The sequence below is a fragment of the Urocampus carinirostris genome, chromosome 11 (genome assembly GCF_059441175.1).
Source record: "Urocampus carinirostris isolate Australia breed hairy pipefish chromosome 11, RoL_Ucar_1.0, whole genome shotgun sequence".
NCBI classification, from domain to species: Eukaryota; Metazoa; Chordata; class Actinopteri; order Syngnathiformes; family Syngnathidae; genus Urocampus; species Urocampus carinirostris.
The window spans coordinates 15,393,359-15,413,168 of record NC_142359.1 but is presented as its reverse complement, the minus strand read 5'-3'; the positions used below and the strand labels follow the sequence as shown (position 1 = coordinate 15,413,168).

Below are 19,810 nucleotides of genomic sequence, written 5' to 3'. Positions count from 1 at the left end.
TCTCGCATTTTTTCGGTTTGTTTAACATTGCTGTAATTTACGTTGATTTTTAAATGTGTTTGAGGAAACTGTAACTGTAGTGGTGGGTTTTGGGAGGGAGGTTCTTCAGCTCCTGAGATGTTTTTTTTTGTTTGTGCAAAGATGAAATGATGAAAACTTAACAATGATAGTAATAAAACAAAGATATGATTATGTCATGTCGCAAAAATCATTTTCATTCCATTTATTTGTTTTCAACCATTTCTTCTTTGAAACGACTTTTATTTTTGTAGTAAAGCAACCGGATGTTAACGCAGGTTTTGGGCTAATTTTCCTGTCCCGCCCACGGAAGCTTCAATGAGGAAATAACGACGAGTCCACCTGTTTCGTTGACATCAAAAAAGTACGTCCTGGATTTATTTAAAAACAAACGTTTTACAATGATACTATAATGACGAGGGTCACATGTGACTATTTAAGTAGTATATGGTTATCTGATTAAAAAAAAAATCTAGCTTGTAATACGTCAAACTTGCACTTAACAAGTATGCCTGATATTCGTCGACAAAATGAAACTCCATTTGCACTCAGATTTAGATTTAAATTCTGATTTAGTGAAGCTTTTTTATTTTCAGTTTGTGTTTGCATAGCTCCAATTATTCGTTACTCTAAAGGATTTATTCCACAATTTAAAGGGACTGTGTGTATATTTTGACCATTACATATTTTTGTATACTGTCATGCAACCGAAAATGAGTGCTAGAAGGCATAAGGAAACTATGGAGACCTAGTGGCTTAAAAGCACACTTGTTTTTATTTTTCTTAGCCAGGTTTCAGATCCGTCTATGTCAGAGGTCTCAAACTTGACTTCAGATGGTTACCTTAGACTTAAAACATAACCCCAAAAAATTGACTCAGCACTTTTGATGTTGACTCAGCATTTTCCCAATAAAGACATTCCACTTTTCTAGACCAGAATGACAATGAATATCAACACCATATTTTACAGGTATTTAATTAGGTTACCCTAGATGTGAAAAATGGCAAAAAAGCTGACTTTACTCTGTGCATCCCTTTGATACTCCTTGTGATTAAGGGCTATACAAATAAATATGACTTACTGCCAAAGTTCAGGCCAAATCAGGTTTTGCACCAGAAAACCTCGGAAATAAAATGCTGAACTTTTAACAAAAATTGCTATGCAAAATAAAATAAATAAAACTCCCATCAAAATGAATATGAAAACCAATTACCATTAATAAAAGAATCCATAATTTGCGTGGACTACACTTATGTGAAAAGGATAGGGTATATTATCTGACAACTAGATGCCGCTGTATTGTTTAGTGCAACCCGAAAAGTGCTACAAAGCACAAATACACAAACTACAGAGATTCAAAGAGCACCACTTTCTACCCAGCTTTTTAAAAAGGAGAAATGATGAAAAAATGAGAGAAAAGGGGGGAAACGTTTGTATTATAGTTCATGTATTTTTTGCTTATTTTTATATAATTATATTATTTTTACATTTTAAGTTGTTTTTTCTACAGCTATGGAAGCTAAAGTATGCAATGTCCCTTTCAACTTAGTTTAAGGCCTCTGCCTTGATATATATAATCTTGCAGGCTGCAATTGTCTCCCGGGCAAGTTTGAGACCCCTGCTTTAAAGTAATTTGTATGAGGTAGGCTAAAATTAAAGGCAATGAATGACATTAATCGTTATTACACGGCCGTTTTACCTGTTCTTAATATTTCCATCTAAGTGACTCTGTTGTGATATACATTAGCCTCTTTTGGTCTACGACGTGACCCCATCCATCTTTTTGGAGGTGTAGCAACCATGAAGCTTGGACTGCACTTGGTGGTGGACCCCATGGGCTGGCTCTGCATGGGTTCCATCTTCGGGATCTGGCTTTACAACTCCATCTTTGTTCCCAAGCTTGTTCTCCTGCCACACTACAAAGAAGGCCACATTTCTTGGTCTATAGTCATTGGTGAGGACGATCCTACATAATTCCACAAAGGAAAATATCCCTGATTTTTGCTGCATATCTATACAGTATTTTCTGAACTGTAAGTGCACCTGAAAACCTCAAATTGGCCAGAATTTTTCTAGTGTACCTTATATACAGTAGAATAAGGTAGGTAAGAGTGGAAATGCATTCAGTGTTTATAGGTGTCCGTTACTAGACAGAGCTTTACAGTATTCTTCCGTATTTGAGCAATGATTGATCAAGCTTGATGGATTAAATCATAATACATTGTATTCAATGAGATTGGAACCAGGCAGCACGGCAGTGGTTAGCGCGTGTGCGGCAAAGTTCTGAGGTCATGGGTTCAAATCCAGCTACCGGACTTCCTGTGTATGTTCTCCCCGTGAATTGGCCGGTCCAAATTGTCCCTAGATGTGAATGAACGAGCGAGCTGTCTGTCCCTGTGTGCCCTGGGAGTGGCTGGCAACCAGTTCTGTGTGTCCCCTGCCCACTGCCCGAAGACAGCTGGGATGGGCTCCAGCACCGGCGCAACACTACTGAGGATAAGCGGTGCAGATAATGGATGGATGGAGATTGGAACCAAACTTAACTAGACCACCAGTGGTACGGATGACGTAAGAAAATGCAATAAAGCTCATCTCCTTATCAGACTATTTTTTTAGTTTTGGTGCCAGAAACATTCGATTTGCATAGTGCATTCTGTTGGGTTAGACATTATCTCTCACCTTATTCACTTCTGAATCAATACGTGGCGAAAGACAGAAACAGAAAAAGTCTTTCAACAAAATACAAGCTATTTTATGTACATACACAAACTGAGAGGTTATAGATGCTTAGGTAATGAAGCGGAGAGTGTTTGACCCAACAGAGTGTACTATGCAAATCGATGTTTTTCGCACCATGAGTAAAAACCGTGTGATATGCCATTTTATATGTTATCGTACCTCTAGTGGTATCGGCTTCCCCACTGCTACAATCCAGGTTTGCTGGTTGTTGCAAACAATGTTTAGCAACATGTATTATATTTACTAGTTAATAATTGCATTACTATATGCACGTCTATGCGCCGTAAGTGTATAAATAGCCCAACAGTTATCATGGTAGCTCATGGTAGTCTCAATTTCGTGGGCCTTATAGTCCGGTGTGCCTAATGTATGAAAAATATATAACAAAAGACTGTATTTTAGGGGTGTGCCTTATAATCTGGTGCGTATACTTTAGAAAATACTTTACATTAAAAGAATAAATATCAGCCTTTTGAACTGTTTGTGTGATTTCTTTCAGGCTATTACGCCGCGTCAGCACTCTGTTTTTTCGCCCTGTTCAGGGCATCCACAGCAGATCCCGGTCATCTTCCTATGAACCCCCAAATACCTCACTCTGGTATCTCAAAAAGTAGAACCTTTGAGTTGGAGTTCAATTCTTATTCTGCCGTCTTTCTGTTCCAGAGCGAGAAGACTGGGAAATGTGCAACAAGTGTAACCTGATGAGGCCCAAAAGGACGCATCACTGCAGTCGATGTGGTCACTGCGTGCGCAGGATGGACCATCACTGTCCCTGGTAATGGATAGATAGTATATTTACATCAAGGAGTTTGTAATTGAACCACCTTTACCCCTTTTTTTGTAACTTAATGCAGGAATGTCAATTTCAGTTTTGCTCTGGGGCCGAATCCAGACTTTCTGTTCTCAGGCCGGCCAGATCAGTAAAATCATGTCAACTCAAAATGTTTAGCTTTTTTCAGTATTATGCTTTATCATCCAGCCTGCATCACTAGATTTCCCGACATATTCTAATAACGAAATGACACGGGATCTTTTCTAAACACACCACATTTATTCACAAACAACTGAGAAAAACACATTTCATGTTTGTGATTGAATGTGTTAACTCACCACGCTATACAAACTCAGAACTGCCCTCTAGTGGCCGGAGAGAGCATTTGTTAAAATAAAATCATAACTTTTGATAAAAATGACCTAGAGACGTGCTTCTTTTTTGACATGTTCAGAAATTTATGGCAGGCAGGATTATATCATCCAACGAGCCATATCTGGCCATCGTATGTCGTTTGCTTATATGCCTGAACTAGTGGCAACATTGGTCACTGGAAGAAATCGTTTTTAAGTAGTTTGGTATAAAAAAAAATGTTCCGGAGCTGTGCATCTACTGTATCAACAATCAGTTCAATGTTCTTTAAAAGTACTCCACAGAGAATTAAGATCTGTTTCGTGACAAAGACAGGTCAGACGAGTAACGAGCAAACTCGATCTTCAAGTCCTGCATATATTTTTAATAGTTTCTCTTATCCAAGACAGCTAATTCAAATGGCCAGGATTGTTGGCACGCTCCTGTAACATTTATATAATTATTTCAAATGCCAAGTAGTGAAGTTGCACCAGCAACTCTTCCGTAATATAGAGTTACTCCATTTGTGATAATGTCTTCTTTTTGGCCCGCTCTTGAGAGCAATACTGTAGCATATTGGGGTACCACAGAAAAGGTTTGCTCTGGCTTGGACATTTTGGAAATAATAGTCACACTTACGGGAGAGTGTGTATTATGTAGCGGCTCTTAGTGGTAAAAGGTACAACATTCATTTAAAAAAATATTTATTGAAAGAAATATGCAAAAAAAAATAGAAGCAACTATGTTTTTAAATATTTATAGGTCAGGATTAATGTACGCCTTATGGGTGTGAAAATATGGTACTTATAACATGCACCCCACCTAGAGGGAGCTGACATAATTGTCCGACATCTTGCTTTTACAGGTACCAAAACCCTCCGCCAAAAAACGAGAAGAAAAATGGTGCTTTTTCACACCTGCTTTTGGTTGCACGACACTATTCAGTGAGAGTTTGTGGTCAAATAATACACACAAGGTCTTTAAATCACGTCTATGAAAAGCTCACAATACTTCAATCCAAAGAAATACTGAAAAATCAATATCGAACTGAATTTTTATAGTATATATTGAACTTTAATTTATCTCAACCTCAGCCAATTATTAATGATTGCAATTCACCTTGAATGCGATAATTAACCTTAAAACACAAGCAGTACCTATTTACTCACAGAGGGACAGACCATGTAGAATGAATACAGAGATAATTAAGTAAACAAAATTATTTTATTTAGCAAATAAACAACTTAAACAATTCTTTCAGCATCCTTTTTTGTTCTTTCCCCACTTGCAGGAAAATGTAGTGTGGCTTATCATACATAGCAGTGCAGGATTTTGCAGACTTCATTTTAATTAGCAAGTCAAGTCATTTTTATTTGTATAGCCCTTAATCACAAAGAGTCTCAAAGGGCTGCACAGGTTATTACAGACTATTTTTCAGACTATTTTTACATCATCCCCTGATCTGATCTGGAACCAACATGAGAGCAAGGAAAAACTCAAAAAACTTCAACACTAGGAAAATGAAGAAACCTTGAGAAGGGACCACACATGTGGCAAGCTGCGATGAATTATAAAAAAACGTATAAGAAATAGGGGAAAAGAATAAGCAAATATTACCAACCGTAGGTTTGACAGACAACCTATTATTTAAAGGGATAGTGTGTATTATTTGAATACCATATGTCCCCGTATTGTCTTGCGCAAATGAAAACGAATGCTAAAAAGCACAAGGAATATAACAGACTACGAAAAAACAAAGTGACTGAACCACATCATTCTTTTCCTATTTTTTTTTTGTTGAGACTTTCTTGAGGTTTTTTGGTTTGGGGGGACCTAGAGCAGCAAGATGGCGGGGAAATAATACAGACTGTCCTTTTGAGCATTTTGGGGTTTTCAGTGTAAGGCATTTGAACCACTGTAACATTCCAAACCACATTTTCTTTCCAGGATCAATAACTGCGTTGGGGAAGACAACCACTGGCTCTTCCTGCAGCTCTGCTTCTACACACAAGTCCTCAGCGGCTTCACGCTGGTTTTGGACTTCTGCCAGTACTATTACTTCCAACCCCTCATGCAACTGGACCAGGTACTGGATTTTGTAAGGCCGCACCTCGACACTCTTTTGACTGGGAGCTTGCTGTGATCTAGGAGTTCACCACACGACACGAGCTGGCACTGTTACGGGCTTCAGCGCTCATGGGCTTGGTCATGTTTGGCGGCATCTCTGCATTGTTTTACTCACAGCTACACGGCGTCATCTCGGTGAGCACCTCAGGTGCAGAATTGTGTGCTGGTACTGTTTTACAGGGTTCGTACGGGTGCCTGGAATCCTTGAAAATGCTTGAATCTTATTGTTTTGCATTTAAGGTTTGAAAAGTGCTTGAATTTTGGGTGAAGTGCTTAAAAATTGCTTGAAATTGTTGCCATTTTTCTCTGCAATCCGACTTGATAGACAACGCATTGAACGAAGAAAAATAAAACAATTCTGCTTAAAAATGACGCCGACACAACTGTTCTGGTGGCTTAGCTTTGCCATTTAAATTCTCCTTGCCTCGTGATTAGCGGCAGCTGGCATTAGTTTGTATGACGTTGTCATATGAAGTGTTATTGCTTCCTTCAGGTGCATCGGACCAAAATGCCAGGAGGCTGTCGTTTTAATTAAAATCGCAAATGGAAATTGTGGCTTTAGAGCCCTTTCCGTGTTTGTAAACAAGTGTGATGCAGCCAAGGTGCGTGCACATTGTTGAGACAGAACGGCAGAATTAATTCATACCATCAGATTGACTGAAAAAAAATTGTTAATACTAACAACTCACCTAAGCACAAAGTATGTGCAAGCAGCAAGATAGTGACTTTATGTTAGTGGTCAAAGTCAACAAGAATAACAAAAAAACCTTTGGATCGGCACTCCACATAGATTCTGCAAAAACCTTTGTGGCGCTTTAGTGTGTATATTTTTCGCCTTATTTACGACACCGGTTCATATTGAGTAGGTAACGAGTAAACTATAATTTTATTCCAGCAAGTTGAATGGACGAAAATAGTGGCTTGGATGACCAGTTCATAATTACAGGAACTTAGTTCGCACATGTCAAGTCCAGTCATCTCTATTCGTGTAGCCCTTAATCACAAGTATCATTGAATTATAATTTTAGCATCTGACTTGGACAGCGTAGAATGAATCTTTGCAATGTTGCTAAGATGTAAAAAAGCTAATCTAGTAATATTCTTAATGTGTAACTGAAAGGAAAGATTAGGATCAAATGTGACACCTACATTTTTGACCTAGTCACTATTTGTGATATTACATTTATCAAGTTTCAGAGTGGTGTCTGAAAAACAATTTGAGCTGGAGCAATAATTAACATTTTAGCTTTTTCAAGGTTGAAACGCAAGAAGCTGGGTGACATCTCTAGTGAAGTAGGCCTTCAAATTTCCACAACTTAACGGTGCAGTTTCCTCCATTGGCAGATACAGTTGAGTGTGTTTTGCATAGCAATTGAAACTAACATTGTACTTGTGAATAATATCACCTCGTGGGAGCATATAAACACTGAAAAGGAGGGGAACAAGTATTGAGCCCTGCGGAATGCCACAGGTACACCTAAAGGCTCAGAGGTCATTTCAGCATATCTAACACAATATTATCCTATCTGAGGGGTAGGATCATAAGTTAAACTTTAGAAGTATTAACTTTCCTTGGCTTTCACTCACCTTACACACTTTGTCAGTGTCTGGGGGGTCAATAATGATAATGACAATTCATCACTAATTATTATTGTTAACGATATATTGATTCATTATTTTTCTTCAAATTGTGCTGCAGAAATTTGAAAATTGGTTTAGAAAGTCCTTAAAAAGGGCTTGATTTTGGCCACGGAAAAGTTTCGTAAATCCTGCTTTTAACACTGCAATTTCGTGGCAGGATACCACCACTATTGAGAAGATGACCAAGTTCCCTGGTGAAAAGTAAGATTTCAGTGAACCGCCCTAGATTGTTTTTCTTGCCCTCCTATGGCATTTTTGATTTTCTTATCTAGTCGCAGCCCGAGGAAATCGTGGCAGTGGGCCCTGGCGGAGGTTTGCGGGACCCGCTGGAAAGCACTTTGGTTTATGCCGCTCCGAAGCAGACGGGCGTTTCGGACAGCCAGCCACTTTGGAGGTCCCGTGTAGAACTCCCTACTCAGCTTTCGCCATTGAAAGTTGGTATGACTGTTGTGCCTTGTAAATGTTACTCGACAACCAAAAAGTATGTTACTGAACGGAAAACCTCCTAGTTTGCGTACATATATTACATTTGCGCAATCTTTTTTTTTTTAATGATTCATAATGTCCCTTGATAATGGCAACTTGTGTATCAAAAGATGGAGCATTTTGTTTTCTATTATTTTGGTGACTTTTACTGTTTACTGTTCTCAACACAGAATCTCTTTTTTTTACTGCAAGAATGAGTATCTGTTTTTTATTTATTCATTTTTTTACAAAACTTTCCTCTATTTACATTTGATATCCTATTGCCATTTTTTCACCTGTTATCTTTCTCAGGGTTATCATAGCTGCAAAGCCTATTTCTTGTAATAAGGTTGGGGATCCCACTCTCAGAAAAAATAATGACAATTCAGTATTCTACTCGCATGACACTGTTCCAAATGGTTACACAAGTGCTCACTTTATCTGTCCTTAAAAGTTGCTGGGATGACATAAGTGTTTTCATTCAAATTTGGAACACAGTCCATTTAACATGACACCATTCTCTTCAAATGACAAATTTGCCTTTAAAAAGTGCAGCGATGATTTGCATATATTTTTAACATGTTTTTTTTTCTTCTTAAAAATGGAGGGAAAAAATTGATACTCTTAGTGTTGATCTGAATTATTTTGTCTTAATAGTGGACAGACTTGTTTCCCTTTGCGTGTTTGTTAACATCCATTGTAAGACTCAACTGGTAAACCAAGTGCTGGAGTTAAACAGTTCTGTTGTTGTTGTTTTTTTATTACAATAAAACAGATACAAAAATATTATGGGCTTGTGAGTACAGAACAATGGTTTGATTGTTTAACGAGTGTGCTTTCAAAATGTCTGACTATCATCTATGTAGATGATTGGCGGAACATTGTAGGCTATGTCAAAAACGAAACATACGTCAGTATTAAAAACCCAGATTCACACCAGTGCTTTGTCCGGGCTGAATCCTGCAGTTGCCGTTTGAGGCCTCCTTCCCAACGGTAAATCAGAACACCACTTAGGATGACTGTATAACGACTAGATAAATGAATATATGGTGACAAGTGAATAAAACAAGAGGAAAATAAGTCTACCACGTTTGAATGTATGGATAATGGGTTAATTTTCACCTTGATAAAATTATTGATGCAATGATTAATATTGGGATAACTGGCAAACTCATAGATTTACATCTATGTCGTGTATGCAGCTACAAACAAGAGCCTCCACTGATCATTATGTGCTAGAAATAATCCGAATTAAATCTGTTTTGGTGGCAGCTCTATAAAACTGTGTTTGCCATTTAGCGCACCCACTGTTTTGTACTTGATAACCCGGAGTGACTGGACTGACAAGTTGAAGTGTCACGGATTCAGGTCAGGATAACCTGAACAGAGGCAAACTGAAAAACAAGAGTTGAAGTTGATTGATTTCAAAATAAAAGCTCCACCGGTCCACTCGTAAGGTCACCGTGAACGCAACTGCTCGACTGTTTAATTTGTTAGATGGCTCCCTTCTTGCTGTAGTGCGTCCGGACAAGCCCTTAATCTCTGGGAACTGTCGCCCGAGTAGACTCATCCCTTAAGTGGCCACCTGCCACTCGGACTGGCAATGACATTTGGCTGAACAAAAGAATTGATTAGCCAGAAAATAATCACATCAATCCTGCGCCTATACGTGCCATGTCTGGATTTGGCATTGCGAGGCGCAGATTATAATCTGAGATTTTGTTGCAGTTTGCTGATTTGACTGTGATTTCTTACTTGGTATTTGTTATGTTAACATGCTGGTTTAAGATCAGGTAATTGTGTAATTTTGTAATTGTAATCCTGTGCAGTCCTTTGAGACGTTTTTGTGATTAAGGGCTATATAAATAAATGTGATTTGAAATGTGACTTGACTTGGTTCAGAGTCAGAGACGAGTCGCGGGTTGGGATGTTGTGAATGGCTAATTGGTCCATGCCACGTTTGCTCACAAGATGATTTTTTTTTTTTTCAAAACACACAAGATTTATATATAAAAAAAAAAACCTTTCCTGTGATTTGTTGGGCAGTCTGGCTGCAATTGTGCAGTTTCATTGATTAGTTTATTGATTTCTAAACAAGTACTCATTGGAGAAACCTGAAATCCAATTAAAAGCTGAACCAGAATCGCTTCATCCCATCAGGACAATGCAACCTATCGATTTTATTTTCAGGGGAATTATAAATGTGTGCCATGTCTTGATTTCCACACTGGTCTTGTCAGTTATTGTCGCATTCAGCTGCTGTTAAAGGGGCAGTGTGTTTAATACAACTACTAGATGTCACTGTATGGTGTAGAGCAGTGGTTCTCAACTCGTTTGACATGAGGACCCACCGTTCCACCCTAATTACAAGCCACGATCCAAATCAAGAAGAAAATTTCACCTTCCTAATTTGCGAACAGATGTATTAACGTTTAGATCCCTTCTCTTCAATTGATCCGCGTTTTTCAGGAGATCTGATAATGTCTCAGGTTTCATGTGAAAATAAGCCGGGATATCTTTCTTCTTCATGCCAATGTGATCGTTACAGTACTGTATGATCTTTAATTTTTCTCCTAATGTCTGGTCCTCAGGACTCCTCTTCACTGACGCCATGATGTGACACTCAGCGTAGTCTCTTTCAGTGTTGTTTTACAGGAATAGATCACAACTTGAATCAAAGCACAATGCGATAGAGTCAGTCAGTGATAACCGGGAAGACGTCCCACGAAGACAAACGCATAGAGAAATTCATTTGTCTATGGACAAAAGGATGGCATACACTTTCCGGGAAAGTTGCGTCATCCAGCCTCTGGTCGAGAACTTTCCTGTAAGAAGACATCAAAGACAGCATGTTGACTTGGACTTTGCGGGAATGTAGCATCAAAGATTGTGATGGGCTAATGTAAATAGGAGATTGATCCGAAATAGAAATGGCAAAATGCATAGGAATGGATCGTAATGATTAGGATTTTGATCCGGAATAGCCGAAGATTCGGATTATAAAATCCAGAATATGCATAGATTCTTCTTCAGAAACACATTAGAAATCATCTGTACCAAACTTTTTTTCTGGATTTCGTAAGGATCCGGGTAAACCAAATCCGGATTAACCGAGGTTTTCTGTACTATATTTGGCCATTTTTCAAGATCCCTCTTAATTTCTTCATTCAGTTTTGTATAGTTGACATCAGAGCTGCAAGATTAACCAAAATCTAATCAACATTGCGATGTGACGTAGTGCTATTGTGCAATCGCAAAACAGCTGGGACAAATCCATGAAACTTCACATGGTTGTCATGATTACCGATGTGAACCACCTGTGCCCGCTCATTTGGCGCCAACTGGCGCGGGTTCTGATTGGCTCCCTGTCACGATTTGAACCCAGTCCTGTCAATCCCCTGTTGTCAGTACGTCTGCGAATCTCCGTGTATACTAGGCAAGCCTTTTTTGACCCTGACTCACGCCCGTCCCGTTTTTTGCTCCTGTTTGTCTCCTGCTACGACCTGTTTTGATACCGACCACGTCTGCTCTCCCGTCCCGACTTACGACCCATTTTTTATTCCGATTACGTCTGCTCTCCCTTTCCGGTTTACGAATCGTTTCTGACCCCGACCACGTCTTGCTCTCCCAGTCCCGGCTACCGACCAATTCGCCATCGCTCGCTACGGAAGATCCGCCTCCGTGTTCGGATCACAATCCGAGTACGAGAGCGACTTACTTCCAGTGTCCAGCGAACACTGGATCGTGGGCGCCGCCCTTCCTCTCTCTTTTATTAAAACTTGTGGTAAACGTCACGCAAGTGGGTCCTGTTTCCGCTCTGGTCCTGACAATGGTCCCAAGTCCCCACATTCCAGGTATTGCTCATAAAACATGTGTATGAAATGATTTCATTAGCATGCTTCCAGCGACTGGAACGAAATTGCCCGGTCGCGGGTCCTTTATTTTGTATGTGACAGTTAGCGCCTGTTCTCTTCTTCTGTTGTCTTCTGTTGCCCCAATAACGCTTTGGTAGCTCTCGATCCCCATTCGTTGCATGTTTGTTTTATAAATCGAGCATTTTTTCCCTACTCCTTCCAGAAGAAAGCCAATGATGATGATGATTTTCTGGACTAGTTTACAGGCTGGGGGCGTCGTTGCTGTCATGCACTTTCCGGACACATTTTCAACATGTTACCTAGTGTTTACTATGTTTGTGTAATGTAATGCTAAATCTAATTCACCCTGGTCATCCTGAAAGGGGGATTACGCCTTGTGAGGTACCTTCTCAAGGTTTCTCTTTTTTCTCTTGCTGAGGTTTTGAGTTGTTCCTTGCCCGCATGTTTGTTTAAGATCAGGTCATTGTAATTGTGTAATTGTAATCCTGTGCAGTCCTTTGAGACATTTTTGTGATTAAGGGCTATATAAATAAATGTGACTTGACATGATATTTTTTCTGACTTCCTTAATTTTTATAAGTGTTCCAGAGTCCTGGGTTTGTTTGTGCTGTGTTCCAATTCTCTCAAGTTTTAGAGTGTTTCTTTACCCTCATGTAGGTTTTAGATCAGGGGATATTGTAATAATAGTCTGTGTTTTGCTATAATCTGTGGTCTTTGCAGCCCTTTGAGAGTCCTTGTGATTAAGGGTGTCACAAATAAACTTGACTTGACCTGACTAATCCTGAGGTTTTTGAGTTTTTCCTTGCCCTCATGTAGATTTTAGATCGGGAAAGTTTAATAATTGTCTGTAGTTCGCAATGGCATACCTGTCATCCTCCACGGCTCCATGCCCATGCAAACTGTTGTATTTTCCCGTACAAAATAATCGTACACCATTTTTTTTCTTTTTGGAATGATGCCTGATGGGAAATCCCCAGGCGCCAGACGCATGCGCACTGTACCATCAGAGCGCTCGCTTCGTTTGCAACGAAAAAAACGCTACCGAGACAGAGGCTTCCGCGGCGAACTCCTTTGACTTGATTGATTTGCCGTTTCGTGATAGTCGGTGTATACCGGATGGTACCCATCATTGACAAATTTGCGTTTTTCCGTACAGATTTCCCTGTACGTTGTACACGTCTTAAAATGCATAAAAACGTACTTTGTACGGCAAAACCGTAGAGGTTGACAGGTATGCAATAGTCTGTGGTATGTGCAGCCCGTTTGAGACTCCTTGTGATTTATTTGTGATCGCAAATAAACATGACTTGACTCAATTCCATAGCTTGTTTCTGAAAAGTCTCATCTCATCTCATCAGCTGCACCGCTTATCCTCAGTAGGGTCACGGGGATGCTGGAGCCCATCCCAGCAATCATCGGGCAGTGGGCAGGGGACACCCTGGACTGGTTGCCAGCCAATCGCAGGGCACACGGGGACAGACAACTCTCTCGCTCAGTCACACCTAGGGACAATTTGGACCGGCCAATTCACTTGAAATGCATGTTTTTGGAATGTGGCAGGAAACCGGAGTGCCCGGAGGAGACCCACACAAGCACGGGGAGAACATACAAACTCCGCACAGAAAGCCTGGAGCTGGATTTTAACCCATTCAGGAGGTTTCCACGCGCTAACCACTGCGCCGCCGTGCTGCTCGTTTCTGAAAAGTTTTTCGTTTTATTTAAACTGTAAGCCTCTAATCCAGGGATGTCCAACAGGTGGCCCGCGGGCCGGATCAGGTCCGCTACGGGATTGAATCCGGTGTTATGCCGAGAAATGCATCCCTGCCGAGATTTCAGCCTTTGGCTACTATAAGCACTTTTTCCTCGTTTTATCTCACATTTATATCACTTTTCAGGAAATTAATGGTGAACATATAACCAAAACCACTTCGTCTTGCATTTGTTGGGAATGTAATTGAACGGTAATGCACACCGTATATAAATCACTTTTGAGAACTGTTATGCACTCTACCATAAAGCTTACTATGCTAAAATAAGCTTTATGGTAAAGTGCATAACAGTTTTAATACGAGCGATTTGAGTAGAAAAAGGCAAAATAAGCATGTTACCTGCTCAAAAGTGATTTATATGCGGTGTGCATTACCGTTCGATTAAATTCACAACAAATACAAAGACAGAATGGTTTGAATTGTATTACATTCCCAACAAATACAAGACGAAGTGGTTTTGGTTATATGTTCACCATTACATTCCCGAAAAATGACATAAAAGTGACATAAAACGAGGTAAAAGTGGTTGTAGTAGCCAGGGGATGCAAATCTCGGCAGGGATGCATTCCTCGGCATAACACCGGACCTCGAGACACTGCTGAGGGAAGCGCAAGAGAAAAACGAGCTGCAGGTTGAAATAAATCCACTTGATGTTGCCAAAGCCAGGTGCCTCTCAAAAAGACGCTGTAGTTGTATTTCTTTCTCTCTCCCTCTCTATCTCTTTCACTCTCTGTCTTTCTTTGTTCCTCTCTCTCTCTCTCTCTCTCTCTGTGTTTTTACCTTTTTTTTGCACTCTCATCCTTTTTTCCTTTTCTCTCATTTTTCTCTCTCTTGCTTTTCCCTTCTCTCTTTCTCTTTTCTCTACTTCTCTCTTTCTCTCTTCCTATTTCTTTTTGGATTTCTTTCTTTTTCTCTCTTTCCCTCTCACAATTTTTCTTTTTGTCTCTTTTTTTCTCACTTTCTCTCTCTTCTCTTGCTCTTTCTTTGTCCCACCATCTCTCTTTTCTCTCCATCTTTTTCTTGTATTTCTGTCTCTCTCTTTCCTTGAGTGTATCCGATAAAATTGTTGACTTAACCTCCCCATTGTCGTTGTCCTCTTTATATTTTAGTATGACATTCTTTAACTCTTCAACCAATTTATTACTCTTCAAAATGACTTCATTAAACCTCCTTGTAGTTGTTTTCCTTCTTGTATTTAAGTGAAGTTTTCTGTAATCCCTATTTTACAATCCCCTATTCTATGTATTTCACTTTTAGACTTTAGGAAAAATATGATTCTTTAATACACTGCATGAGCATCTGAGTAATAAGTATAATCACATATTTTCTGATAAAATGATTTTTTAATTTCTCGGGGAGCATAAATGTTGAATAATGTCATTAGTTAGTTCTCTAATTTCCCTTTATCAGAGTGTATCGTCCCTCTTTGTCGCTGACCACATTAATAGGTTCAAAGTTAACTGAATTGGGTATCATTATTACAACCCTCCTGTTTGTTATGGCCAAAGGGGCTAAATAATGAGTTCTTGTACCCCTTTTACTTAATTTCAAATGGTCCTGTTTTGATAAACGAGTGCATTGAAGAAAAATAACCTGTGCTTCTTCTCTCCTAGTTTGGCTAACGCTTTGTCCTCAAAACGCACCGTTTTACTTTTGATTTTCATTCCCAGACTTTTTGAGGACTTTGGGTACCCGTAGCAGCTAAATGGGGGCAGCAGTGGATCAGGAGGTAGAGCGCTCGTCTTGGGATCAAGAGATCGCAGTTCGAATCCCGGCTGCTCCTTGTTACATGTCGAAGTGTAAGACACTGAACCCCTAATACCCCCAATAAGCAGGTTAGCGCCTTACATGGCTGCACGGCTGCTATTGGGAAATGTGAAGCACACTGTAAAGCGCTTTGGGAAGTCATTGACTTGAAAAGCGCTATATAAATGCAGATCATTTCATTTCAAAATAAACGCAAATTTCTCGAACTACAAGAGGGTTAAAAATGCATGTTTATTTGAGAGTCTGTGTATTTTTTTTTTTGTTTACTATTTAAATATTATTAGTTTTTTCTTTAGTCTTTTCTAATACACACTATCTCTTTAAGTCTCTTTTACATGTTCATCCCGGAGAGCCACGTCTAATCTCGTTGTATACTACGTTTTTATGACATAAAGACAATTTTAATTCGAACTTTACTCATAAAGTATGTATAATTTGTATGTTGCTTCTGGACGGTCGATTTAATATTCATGATATTTATGATTGGAAACAACCACTTCCGGTTACGACCACGCGATGACGCCATAACCTCGTTTAAGATACCCCAGCCTTCAAACGTCACACAACCGGAAATCAGAGGCCAACATTGCAAAGCGCCGCCAGGGGACGCTGCGAAGCCAATCAGTGACCTGAAATGCATAACCTCCTGTCGGCTGCATCCGCGTCAAGTTCGCCTGAACGCCGCCTGTGTGTGAAGTTAGATTTCAAAGTAAGATACATAAGAACTTCTACTTTGTCACCATTAATAACTGAAGCGGGTTAAAACCCTCCATAATTGAAAAATGAATCTTCAAGGTATATATAACGAGCGTTTTCATTGTCGTGTGTATTCGAAAACAAGTTCGCCAAGAGTCATCGCTTGAATTTGACCTTGAAAAGGAAAAGTGTGGAGTGCGCTGACGTTCTTTTGGCTGCGGATGCTAAAAGGGAAGGCGGGGACGACGAGCTCGTCTTGGAGCAACTTTACTCAGCGAAAAATTGGAAACTTTGAAAAAGAAGGAAGACAAGTCTATAGGGTTGGGCGAAGGGTGTCCTGACTTTCATCTCCCCCACCCGAAATAACAAATGCAAGCTATTAAAATCTATCGTTAGTTGAACTCACGCAGTGAAAGTGCATCGCCACGATCGTGTTATTAAATGTCCTCATTGCAAGCTCATTTTGAAAAGTGACAGCTAAAACCAAGTTGTTGATTAACTTTCTTTTTCAGGTCTAAAGTACAGTAATGCATAGCCGATTCTGCAGACAAGGTGCTCTGAGGTAGGGATGGAAATTCCGTCTCTTTTGGGAGAAGTGGCTTTTTCGGCTTGGCTCACTGAAAAGAGCCGACTCTTTCAGCTCCCTACCAGCTCTTCAGATTTTGTTGTTAATTATATATTATCAATAATAATCAAACATTATGCACCAAATTACTTAATTTAGAAAATACGGTTTGCAATCGGGTGGGAACATTTGTTGGTCTGGAGAAGGATGGGTGCCACCAGGCTGCATTTGCCCAATACACACCACAGAAATTGGTGCCCCTACGACCAACCAACCAACCATGATGCTACTATGTTATAATAGCTTTTGTTTCAATACACAGTGAATTTCACCTCATCTAAACTATCACGTTTATACAAAGCAAACTACAAAATGATGCCACTCGTTACAGTAACAAGTGCCGTTAATAGAGATAGGAGACTGAGAGATAAATGGAGGGATAGGTTAAGAGAGATGGAGGAGAGAGAAAGAGAACAAGAAAGCGAGAGATAAACGGAAAGAGAGAAAGAAAATAAGAGATATACAGTATAGAGCAAGAGAGAGTGAGAAGGGGAAAGAGAGAAAAGAGAGAGAGAAAGGGAGAAATCAAAGGAAAGCAATATTATGGAGGAAAAAGTGAGAAGTAGAGAAAGGGAGTGAAAAAAAGAAAAAAACAAGAGAGAGGGAGATCAAAAAGTGTGAGAGAAGGAGAGAGTAGACGAGATAGAAACTAAGAGGATACAAGAGATAGAGTTAAAGAGAAATAAACAGAAAAGATAAAACCGACAAAGTAAAACGAGAACAGGGAAAAGAGATGAAGGTAGAGAGAGAAAATGAAAGGTAAAGAATGATAAAAAGAAATAATGAGGAAAGATTGAGAGAAAATAAGAAAGAGAAAAGGGGAACAAGAGAGAGAGGGAGCGGGAAAAAACAGAAAAAGAAAAATAACGAGTAACAATAAAGCCAGGGACCGTTCCAAAAGAGGCCAACTCCTTATTGAAGGATGCCGACGCATAGAGCCGTTTCGTTCGCGAATTACTCTTTGTACGGTCGCAAGAGGGAGGTTGGGGGAGAGGGAGCGGGGGAGGAGGCTCTTGGAGGAGGGCTGTAAGCGTGTAATTACGTGCGTTCACCAAAAAAAAGGGGGGAGAAAAAAGTTGCTCTGATTCGCGCACGCCAGAGCCGAAGGTGCGCCACATTTGAAGCCAACTCTGGGCGCAACGCCACACGAGCGCCTACAAAATAAAATTTAAATAATAAAAAAATAACAGCTCCACTTTGACGCTTACTGCAAATTGTAACACCCCGACCCCTCTACAACAGGAGCACCTCTTCTCCGCTCTCGGACAATCTTTGGAACTGCGAAAAGGAAAAGTTGATGGATTTTCTCGGATCCTTTCTACTCGCTCGCCGCGGATAAGTCCGACTGTCGGTGCAGGAATGGCGCGATAAAAGTCGTCGGCAACTCTTTTTCCTTCCCTCCTTCTTGTCCGCGCTGCACACTCGTCATGTATTCTCCGATTTGTCTTACTCAGGTATTTATACACTTTTTCCCCTTTTACAGTACAGGCATGCACCTAAAAGTGCTTTGCCCCTTTAAGAATGCATACCTGTCAACTTATACGTTTTCCCCTACAGTATTTCTTCGTTTTTTTTCTGATCATTTCAAACCGTTTTGGCCGGATAACATTTCACAATATATATCTATTTCAATCTTTTTTGTTAAGCCGATCTCGTCTTGCTTTCGTCTCTAATCCAGATCGTCTCGGTCACTGGCAGATCGCTAATATTGTCACTCTACACTATCAAATATTATCCTCGATCAGGCATTTATTTTTCCACGTGTATTGATTAAAAGATTTACAACGTTCTGCTCTACCGTCCTCACTCTAAGTCAACAGTGAAAGTTTTGAAAGTCATGTAAGGAAAGTACATACAAAGTATAAGGAAGACAATGGGAGCGGAGACTGTGATATATATGTTGCAAATTACTCTAAAATGTGTCAGTTTCTGTTCCAGAGTCAAACCACCAGCAGAACTGATAAAGTATATGAAATCCTGCACTGCTACATATAATAAAAACCACTAAATGTACTGTAAACAACTGAGAAATATGCTAAAATAATTAAATTGTCCTTACTGTCATTGATATCAACGTTGTGAATGTGTGTATGTAACGAGAGTAGACATGGCACTTTAAAGACTAAAAGAGAAAATGCTATCAGGTTAAAAAATATTTACAGCGTGTTTTAGAGTTTGGCCCGAGTTATAACACCAGTATAATAATTTTAAATTACAGAAAAAATGGCACTATTGTAATGAAAGAACATTTAGATGCAACAAAAAAAATACAAATTAAGTCAAAGGTGTATAGTTTCACTATTTTGTGCACTAACATCTAGCAGCAACCAAAAATAAATATAAATATATATATACATATAAAGTATAGAAACACAATGGGAACAGATACTCTGATATAGACCATCTCTAGAACTGATGAAGTCTGCAAATTCCTGCACGGCTACGTTTAAAAAGCAACACTAAATTTACAGGAAGAACTGAGAAAGATACTGAAAGAATTGTTTCTGTTGTGTACCTGCTAAATAAAATACACAAATTATCTTATTTGATGTAGTCTGTCTTGCTGTGAGTTAATAGGTGCCGCTTTGTGTTTGAAAGCTTTATTATAACTTAATAAGGGGAATTGTAAATATATATATAAAAGTGAGCAATTGGCTGAGGTTGACCGGTATAAGAATTAGTTTATCTAATTTGATCTTTTAATAGTTTCTATGTATTTTTAAGTAAAGGACCCTTGAGTTTGCGTGTTTTTGCACGCACGCGTGTGTAGATAAATCCACTTTCGCTGAGGAGATGAAGCTTCTGATAAGATCCACGCAAACTGACTTTGACTTGTTTGTATTTGACTTGGCATTAAGTGAGCGATCGGCTGAGTTGTGCTTAAGTGGATTGTGCTTTTTGCAGCCCGGTTGAAGTGCTTTGCATACCCTAAATAGTACTTGGATTTCAAAAAATATATAAAAA

At 39.5% G+C, this 19,810-nt stretch overlaps 2 protein-coding genes across 9 annotated transcripts in view; both read left to right on the top strand.

Moving 5' to 3' along the window:
- Positions 1-312: 312 nt before the first annotated feature.
- zdhhc21 (zDHHC palmitoyltransferase 21) lies at positions 313-12,538 on the top strand. Of its 5 annotated transcripts, XM_088347956.1 has the most exons (9): positions 350-382; positions 1,605-1,661; positions 1,767-1,973; positions 3,258-3,356; positions 3,422-3,533; positions 5,829-5,967; positions 6,030-6,143; positions 7,807-7,850; positions 7,922-12,538. In XM_088347956.1, exons 3-9 carry the CDS (start codon positions 1,820-1,822, stop codon positions 8,052-8,054), a joined length of 795 nt encoding a protein of 264 aa, XP_088204082.1. In that variant the 5' UTR covers positions 350-382; positions 1,605-1,661; positions 1,767-1,819; the 3' UTR covers positions 8,055-12,538. The 5 variants fall into 5 exon arrangements, with proteins under 5 accessions (XP_088204081.1, XP_088204083.1, XP_088204084.1 ...); XM_088347955.1 differs by lacking the exon at positions 1,605-1,661 and having other exon boundaries at positions 313-382; positions 1,809-1,973; XM_088347958.1 differs by lacking the exon at positions 1,605-1,661 and having other exon boundaries at positions 319-382; positions 6,030-6,156; positions 7,922-8,065.
- A 5,404-nt stretch (positions 12,539-17,942) lies between these two features.
- Positions 17,943-19,810, top strand: part of LOC148356539 (nuclear factor 1 B-type-like) — a 110,763-nt gene continuing 108,895 nt past the window's right edge. For all 4 annotated transcript variants that reach the window (XM_088347834.1, XM_088347833.1, XM_088347835.1 and 1 more), the window contains exon 1: positions 17,943-18,300. In XM_088347834.1, coding sequence (XP_088203960.1) covers positions 18,274-18,300 — 27 coding nt within the window. In that variant the 5' untranslated portion in view covers positions 17,943-18,273. The remainder of the gene's footprint in view (positions 18,301-19,810) is intronic.

Bases quoted from the DNA above. Each gene is read 5' to 3' on its own strand.
- zdhhc21 (XM_088347955.1), top strand. From the start codon at position 1,820: ATGAAGCTTGGACTGCACTTGGTGGTGGACCCCATGGGCTGGCTCTGC. The intron at 1,974-3,257 runs GTGAGGACGATC...GATTTCTTTCAG, and splicing joins TTCTTGGTCTATAGTCATTG to GCTATTACGCCGCGTCAGCA. The intron at 7,851-7,921 runs GTAAGATTTCAG...TTTCTTATCTAG, and splicing joins ACCAAGTTCCCTGGTGAAAA to TCGCAGCCCGAGGAAATCGT.